The sequence below is a fragment of the Nannospalax galili genome, unplaced genomic scaffold, assembly GCF_000622305.1.
Source record: "Nannospalax galili isolate Female #2095 unplaced genomic scaffold, S.galili_v1.0 scaffold1609, whole genome shotgun sequence".
Classification (NCBI taxonomy): Eukaryota; Metazoa; Chordata; class Mammalia; order Rodentia; family Spalacidae; genus Nannospalax; species Nannospalax galili.
Window position 1 is genome coordinate 519019 of NW_008359102.1, and position 9459 is coordinate 528477.

The following is a 9459-nucleotide window of genomic DNA, read 5'->3' on the forward strand; positions in this document are numbered from 1 at the left end:
TATATATATGTTCCTTTGTGGAACATATTATTTTACAAGTAGTCTTTATTTCTCCAGAGGAAATTTGTACTTGGATCCATTTCCTATGATTCCAACTTGCCCCATATTTAGTGGTTTTATTTCTTATGTTATTTCAAGTTTTTAAAAAATGTTTCTCTTTTTTCACAATTATTATTCTCTCAAAGATATTCTCTTTTTCTTTTAGTGTATTCTCTTTCTCTTTTACTATATTCCCTTTATCATCTTTGACACCTAGTACTTATCTCAGTATATCTCAGTTACAAGTGAATATTATTAAACTCATGATTTGTATTTTGGCCCATCTTGATGAACACTGTCCTTATATCTCTAGTTCTCAAACAATTTCTTCTAGATTTCAATTGTTTCATTAAGTACATGACTAGAGGATGACCCTCAAGTGCAGTAGGCATTTGTTATTTTGGTCACCAGTGCTCTTCTGCTCTCCCCCTTTCAGAAACTGTATGCCCTGTTCCTTTGGAGAAAAAGGGTTTTTTTTTTTTTTGGTCATACAAACTTCATGGCAGCATGAATTTAGAATGTAGGATCTTTGCTTCGGCCTCTCTTTAGCATTTTGGTCACCTATATGGAGCTATAGCAATAAGGTTCTCTCTTCTGGATGGCTGAATATTGATATAAGACACAAAGACATATCGGTTCAAACCGTTGGGGTACCAGCATTATGAAAGAGAAGGCCAATAGTTCCTTATTACTACAGCTGTCATTTTTCTGGTAGTCTTGTTATTTTTATTTTACTTAAAATAATCTGAATAAAATAAAGAATTTTTGATCAGAATAGACTGAAATATTTTACTTTAAGAACTTTCCAACCACCCTTAAGTTTAACACGAGTCACTTCAGCATGTAACAATACTGTATGTTATTGCAGGATCAGAGCAAACGCTCAAGTCATTTCGTCTACCTCATTTCTTCCTCACAGTTATAAAATCTACAGACACTTGTGAATTACTTCCTGCTTCTCATCATCACCCAGGCATCTCATTCACATGCTATTTACACCTTTGTCCAGATCATTATTTGATTTGACAATCATACTTTCTACCAAGCACAGTTCTCAAAGTTAATATCAGTTTTGCCCGCAATGGCACACACCATTGGTGTCTCTACAAGGTTAGGAAGTTGATGAGAAAACCCACAGGGTGCATTTTTTGTCTCAGATGCTGGTGTGCATTGTATACTTAGGAAAGGCAAATGAATGAATTTGCTTGCTTTTAGATGAAATGACTGCCCGTATAGTCAGGGCATATCAGATTTTTTTTTCTAGCTTATAATTAATTATATTTAATTCCATTCATCTCCTTTGGGGTAAAAGAAGGAAAAAGATCTTTTGTTGTCTTTGGAGTATGTAATAACTCATTTGTCTGGTACTAATTTTGCTACGAAACTGTGTTTATTGGCACCCAGATCAGCAATCAGAGAAGTGTTAATAAGGTATAGTAAGAAAACTAAAAGAAAGGGTATTAAAATGAGACTGTATAGAGATCTTCTCACAAGTAGAAGTTAGAAATCTAATAATAAGGCAGTAGTCTGAAAATAAAAGTAGAATAGAAAAAAAACAAGAGATGAATTTGAACAGAAACAGGAAATTCTACTGACACAGAGAAGAACTTAATTGGCATTAATTTTTAAAACTTGAAATGTATAATATAGTTTACCCACAAATATGAAATAAATGAACCCAACTAAAAGTAGGTTTTCTTGGAGCTGCAGAGAAAGCTTAGTAGTTAAGAGCATATTGCTCCTGCAGAGGATACAGGCTTAGTTCCTAGTTCCCATGTCAGGTGGTTCACAACCTCCCATAACTCCAGCTACAGGGCTCCAATGTCCTTTCCAGGCTTTCCCAGGCACCTCTACTCAGATGCACATACACACACACAGACACACATATACATATAATTACAAATAAAATAAAATCTTTCTTTTAAAAATGTATTCTTCAGATGGTGGATTTTGGTGAACTGTAATATCAGATGCCCTTTGCCCCTGTTAAGGTTATAAACTGTACATTTATGATCAGTGCAAATGTGACTGCCAAAATTTACCGTGACTTGCATTGACCTTGATCTGACACATTGCACAAGGGTTTTCTGTTGAGTTATCCTGGTTATCCTAGTTATCCTAGCTCCAAAGTACAATTGAGACCATCTATTCCAGCTGTCCTATTTAGGGGAAAATATCCAGGAGACCAAAGTTGTAAAGTTTTATTTTGTCTCCAATTTTTCTCAAAATACCAAACACCTATCAAGACTATTGTTCAAAGAGAGTTGTTTTAGATAAGAGTTTAATAGCTGGATTTTTACTTAAAGTCATTGATAAGAAAATGCAGGTTCACTTCTCATGAGTTAATATTCTAAAGAAATCATTTTTTTAAAAATCACATATTAATCATGCAACCAGATTATTAATCCACCAGAAACTCACTTTCTTCTTCTCTGGAAGATGGAGACTATTGTGCACTTTTAAAATACATTGAACTCTGTGAACTTTAATGGATGCACTATTTCATGCAGGGAAAGGTATAATTTTGCAGCCATAATAGCTATGTTTCAACTTCCACAGAACAGTCACACTGCTGCCCATGCACAGCTCAGGCCTAGAGACCAATTTCTCCACATACCGGCTTCATAGGTGGTGGCGTGTGCGGTCATGCTCCACGTGCTTGACCTTCTGTTTTTTGTCACCATGACTGAGAACTCATACATTGTGTTTGGTTTCAGGCCTGTTGCTGTGTAGCTGAGGGATGTTGTGTCTTCTGACTATACAAAAAAAAAATAATCAGAGAGATAAAAATTATGAGATCTTACCAGCTCATCATATCAAGAAATGTAGAGGACCTACAAAAATAACAATTCAGCAAAGACAAAAACAAACAAACAAAAACCAACTCTGTTTCAAAAAAGAAGAGTTAAAACACATCAGTGACTCTGTGTCAACCTGTGTCTTTACACTGGCCACTCATACATTTAAGATATGATTGATAAAATCAGCTATTGTATTGTTCAAAGGAACATCAGCTGGATGATCTTCCTGAACCTGACCATAAACCCTGAAAGATGACAAAGTCTATGTCTCTCAACTCTGTTCAGGAGGTTGTCTACTCAGACCTAAATTAAATTTGTTTCTTCATAATCAAAACCTGGATTTTGGGGGGTTAGTGTAATATGTTCCATGTTGATTACCATTGTTATTTTCTATTATTACTATTTATAATGAAAATGGAACAAAAGCCTTTCTGTGTCATGTGGTTATCATGCTTTGTGCAAGCTTCACATGTAAAGAGACATTTAAATATGGGAACAGCAGCAACAGAAGGGAAGGAACAATTTGATAAATCTTAAAGGATGACATTGGTGTGCAGATTGCTGTGTTAATTAAGACTTACAAATCCATTCTTTGCCTTATAAGTCAGTCAAAATTATTATAGTTGAAAAAAAGTAAATTATGTATTTCTTGCTTACTCAATCAAAATGATAATGAAGAAAAACCATGTTTAGCTTCACAGGTTAGAGCATATTTTCCACATCATCTGGCACATTTAAAACTATTTACGCCTCTTATAAATATCTGCCTGAGCTTGATGTTTAGTATTTGGTCTTCTTCCAAATTAAATACTTCCTTTTGCTTCAGTACTTAAAATCTCAGTCTGGAAAATCAAAGCTTATCTTCATCTCCTACTCTTACTATTGAAATATGAAAAGTATTTTTATACTACTTTTAATCCATCTTAGGTTAGACTATAGTTATGAAAATCCTACAATTTGTAACAACACCATATATTTAACTATGCTAATAACAGTCTGATGATATGCCCATCCATTCTCTTAAACTGATGATCTCAGAAATATTTATCAGAAGCTCTTCTTGAAAATAGGTATAAAATATCTCCCAAATAAATGTAAAAATAGTTTTTTTAGTGAAAAGATGGATTTCCATTAAATAAAGCCAAGAGTGGGCAGGTAGTAAGTGACATGTTGATGCATTTTCCAGCATTGCATTCCTTCACTATCATTTCTAGCTCTTCCAAGTCTTAGAGGTAGAAATAGAATTGGGAAACAGACAATCAGGCATATTCTGATAGGAGAGAGGATCATGTATTGATTAAAAACTAGTCTCTTTCAGCCCCTCTGGCATTTAGGAAATAAGGAATAAATATAGTCATTATTTACATTTTAGAGTGAAAAGTTTGCATCCCATAAACTACCATGAACTTACTGAGTTTCCTCTGAAAATTTGTAGAAGGATACTGTTTATATGAAATTATTAAGAGGAGAAATATTTCAGAAAATTATGGCCAGTTATTTTACTGAACATAGAAATCTAGGCAGCAATTTTGATCTTCAGTTTCCTTGTCTGTAAATTGCAGATAATGTGACACTTTATAGCACTGTTTACAGTGTGAAATGTGTGAAGTAAAATACAGTGGCTGACCCAGAGAACATGTTGAACAGTATCTGTTCATACTATCTGTTATAGCATACATTTCCTCATGTCATTTATAATATTAAGTGCATTAAATTCCACATTGAGTTGCATCTTGAGGAAGGAGAAAGAGTTTTGCACAACTGTCTGTATTTTGTTACATTCCTAATGTAACTGCTGAGCACTAGGGTGCTCTCAATGAATAGATTTTGAGTTGAAATTCATGTTAGACAGTATGAGATTGAACACTTGTAAAAAGAAATGAAAGGAGGTTCATATATTTTAAAGGAGAATAAATACACAGTTTTGGACAATCAAATATTAGTGTCAGAATTATGGTTCGATTTGGGACTAAATGATGTGTGATCACTCCCATGCAGAGAACCCTGCATGATGCCATCCACTCATCTCAATTTTAGCTTTGCTTCATTTGAAAAATTAGTAAAGCTGTACCCTCTACCAGTATCTTTATATGGAAGAATATACATAATGAACTATGAATAAAGTTATTTTTTACAGTAAGTGTGAATATTTCCCATTATATAGACTAGAAAAATAAGATTTGATAAGTGACAGGACAAGACATAGCAAAGTCAACTTGAATCCCTAGTGTTTGACTCCAATTATTATTTTTGTCTTTTCTTGAATATACCTTGCCTACCTTATTAGGCTATAATGGAAAGAGAGATGCAGTATTAATACGACCATGATTTGAAAAGCACAAAGTACAAGCCAGAGCATCTACTACCAATAATTGTAAAATTTATCACATATCTTTCTGATAGGCCGGTTATCTTCTTTCTTTGTCCTTGCTACTCAGTTTACCTAACACTTTCCTAAAGACAACCTCATCTCACTATAAGGAAGTAGAATAATGTGTGTGTGTGTGTGTGTGTGTGTGTGTGTGTGTGTGTAGAGGGCTGGTATATGCTGGTAACTGAAAGCCTTCCATGAGGTAAGATGATGGGTGAGGGCTCCATTTAAAACCCTTTTGGATTGAGTCTCACCTTGCAGCAGTTCTTTCTAAGACTGAGTAATTCTATTCTTTGTGAGATTGAGTAATTCCATGTCTGCTTTACTAAACATTCAACTGAAATCATTTGCCTCAAGAAATCTTAGAGTTCAAATTGTTCTACAGGAAATAAGCACTGTGTTTTATACCATTTCACATTTTGGCAAAATCCCTCAGGCCATTCTTTGAAATAAATGTATCTCCAAAGTAGAGCAATGATGAGCATAAAAAATTCTAAAGTGGAAAAAGCAGTGTAGTAAAAGTAAACTTAAAACTGAGCACTCTATACATAGATATGCTTTTAATACTCTCATACATTTTCTTGGTTGTCTTTTCTGATAATGTTATCTTTATTTATGGTTCTGCTAAGTCTGAAATCTAATACTTTAAGGAGATAGATAGGGTACTTAGAACTTATCAATGAGACTGTATGGACTTGCCTGGGGAGATTTTCCAAATGCCTGGTCTAGCAGGGCAGTAGTACCAAAGAAAATTGTTTTTTAAATTGTATCAACTGAAATTTGATTTACGATGAGCCATGAATTTTGTGCCACTTAAAAAATGGAAGAGTAAAGCAGACCCAGAATGGCTTCACAAAACAGAAGTGGATCTACAGAATGGTGAGGTTTTGCTCTATCTCAAGTTTTGGAGTCAGAAATTCCCAAGAGAGACATTCATCCTCCAAGGTAGGAATGTCTTGAGGTTAGATGTCGGAGGACAGTAGTTCAATGGGAATGATGAATCTAAATTCTCCTTGGGTAGCTACTGCAGGAGAATGGCAAGAATGGAAATGATAGTGAGCATAAGGAAACCAAAGTGCTAGGGTTGAGCTTTGATTCCCTGGTTGCTAGGTGACATTTATATTTTTCTTCTTCTTACTAGTAATTTATTTTGAGATATGGTCTCACACCACAGTCCACTTAATCTCAAACTCCCAGCAATCCCCCTGCTTCAGTGGGGATTATGAGCAAGTGGGACTTTGCCTGCCTGGTTATGTTCTTATCTTTCTTTCTTTTTTGTTCCCTGTTACCTTGGGAAGAATTAACTTTTAGATGTGGTTTCACATATTATCTCACTTGAGTCATTTATAGACTCTTTCAGCTATACATCTATTGAGATGAGTGTATAATGTGTTCCAAGTTATAAATGTGCTAAGTAAGCAGAACTAAAGCTTAAAAATACTTTAAAGACTTTTTATTTGTGTGTGTGTGTGTGTGTGTGTGTGTGTGTGTGTCCCAATGTGAGGGAATGCCACATTAGTGCAGGTACCTAGGGAGGCCTGGAAATAGAGTTACAGACAGCTGTAAGTTGCATGATATGAGTTCAGGGAAGCAAACTTGGGTCTTTCGGAAGAGCAGGAAGTGCTCTTAATTGCTGAGCCAACTCTCCAGCCCCTAAAAAGTTTATTTCAAAATAAATTACCTCTATGATCCAGAACTGTTATTTATAGATAGCAGGTGCTTAATAATCACTTGATGATCTTTCTGCTTTTGTTTACACTGTCTACTGCTTATATGTGCTAACATGGCAGTGGGTTTAGGATGCATCACACTTGTCTCTGTAAGTAACTCTGTAGAACCTCTGAACTTGGCTGGTAGAAACATAAGGTGGCAATGACAGTGTTCCAAATGCAACCCTGAGGATCCCTGGGATGAGTGTGAAATGCTTTGGTGATGAGGACAAGAACAATTGGCTGGTGAAATTCCTACTCATTTATGGGGAGGGTGTTTTCAAAGCTAAATAAGGGAGTCACTGTTAATGGCGTATAATAAATTCTTAGGATGTTATGAAAATATCTTCATATCATCTATTCCCAGTTATACTCCCTCTGAATGGATGCCTATGATATTAATGGGTATCAACCTAGATTCTGAATGAAAAGAAATATCCCAAAATCTATCCAGAAAATTTTCTTGGAGCCCTGTTATTTTCTGTACAGATTCAAAGGATTAGTACAAACTTACCATCTGGTGGAATTCAATCATCATTTTGCAGCTCTTGATAACTTTTCCTTCCTTGCCTTTGAATGATTTCAAAAGACCTAATTATTCTGTACTAATTTTAGGTATTGAATTATTAAAATGCTTTGTTGTTCCTTGTAAAGTCACTGCAGCAAAATGGCTTATGACAGTCCAGGAAGCATCGAAAACAATACATCAATCATGACAGTTCATTTTAAATTTTGTGCAATCAATTAAACCTTCACCTTGTACTTGGCACTTGCAGAAAAGCTGGTCCTCCACCGGACAGTGTAAAGTCGCACATCGGATGTTTTTTGGTTCTTCGGGACAGAGTTGTCTGCCCAGCTGACCCTCACAGCCTCATGAGTAAGAGCCACAGCCTGCACACCTACTGGTGGGAACATGGGGGTGGAGACATCTGGGACGGAGGTGGGGAAATCATCAAGCAAAGGATAATAATCAACTGGGTCAGTGGGATCTGGGTTCAAAACCCGCCAAATGAAACAAACAAATAAATGCATAAAGAAAGAATCAAAATAAATATCAGTGGTAACACATCACAATGAGTTAAATGCATGGCAGTAATGATGAAAGGGAACATGAGAAGAACAGAAAAAAATGTAATTAATTCAATTAGAAAACACATTAGGAACAGTATTGCTAGTTACAAAACAGCAATATACTAAATTTCTTGTTTTTCAGTCCAGTTTGGTCCTATAGTTTAAAAGTTCATTGTGTTGGAATGCTACACATTGCTTCTCACAAAGCCTGTGTACTATTTATCAGGTTTCTGATTTTACTGATGACTTGAAATTAAATGAAATAAGGTGTCTGGTTATTCCTTCCTGCAATGGAAGTAACTGTTATAGTGTGCCTGGGATTTCTTTTTCTAGCTCTAATTCTAATGGGTGCCTGTAATGATTTCACTATTATCTAGATTTATCTGTATAAATATTTGTAGTCAACCAAACTATAAAGAAAACACCATTGTGTATATATCAGTCTGAATATGGATATACAAAACCAGTGACCAGATAGGCATGGTAATGCAGGCCAATTTATATCTGATGTATTATAATTTGATTTCAGGTAGCAATGAGTACTGCAGATTAGTTTAGATTGTGATCTTAAAGTGTGTGTTAATTTAACCCACATTCTCATACAGGAATTAGCTAGTGTTTACTATTGTCAGGAAATCCTATCATACATTCCTAGTTATAAAATTTCAAGGTCAGGGAAAAGAATTTATATCAGTGGATAGGAAGACAAATTAACAACATCTGAATGATGAGATCCCACAGAGGTGTGCATAGCGTTTTACCCACAGCATGATGGGATTCTGAAGAATGATGTGTAATTTTACAAATTTTTCCAAAAAGGAAAAAAAAAAAACAAAAAAACTCTACAACCCCTGAATACTTATTTTTATGCTGGAGAGATCACAGTTTGAGAAGCTTCTATTGCACAAATCATCCAATTTAGAGCAGTTCAAATTTATAATTAACAGATACACATTAAAAACTGACTTTTAGGTCAAGGCCAGTCTGGTCTCCATAGTGAGTTCCAGGACATCTGGGGCTGCAGGGAGACCCTGTCTCAAAACGACCGAAAAAGAAATTGAAAAAAAAGAAAAAAAAACAAAACAACAACAATAAAAAGCCCCCAAACCCTGACTTTTATGTTATATAATGAAGATTCTTATTAACAAGAAATTGAGATATGGCAGCACAGTTCTCAGACTGGACATTTGCTGTTGTTTAAGGAAATGAGACCATAAGAAAATGAGGCGTTTTGGCAGTAGTGTATGTAGTTTGTTTTTTTAAGCAGTCAAGTTCAAAGCTGAGTGGTTGCTGGCTGATTACTGCACGCTGTCCCCTGAATTGAGAATTTCTATCCCCTATTCATCATTCTGTTTTCCAATGAATTATTTAGTATGTTACTAGTCTGTGGTTTTGGAAGAAAATATAAAATTGAAAACAAGCCAAAACAAAGGGGGAGAGAAAGAGTGTGTGTGTGTGTGTGTGTGTG

General features: G+C 35.3%; 1 protein-coding gene across 3 annotated transcripts in view; it reads right to left on the reverse strand.

The window, feature by feature from the left end:
• Dcc (DCC netrin 1 receptor) overlaps positions 1 to 9459 on the reverse strand; it is a 791710-nt gene that overhangs the window by 102469 nt on the left and 679782 nt on the right. For 2 of the 3 annotated variants that reach the window (XM_029558503.1, XM_008822828.3), the window contains exons 16-17: positions 7677 to 7909; positions 2657 to 2795 (exon numbers count right to left, since the gene is read on the reverse strand). In XM_029558503.1, the coding sequence (XP_029414363.1) occupies positions 2657 to 2795; positions 7677 to 7909 (372 nt within the window). The remainder of the gene's footprint in view (positions 1 to 2656; positions 2796 to 7676; positions 7910 to 9459) is intronic. The other variant, XM_029558504.1, reaches the window with a different exon arrangement.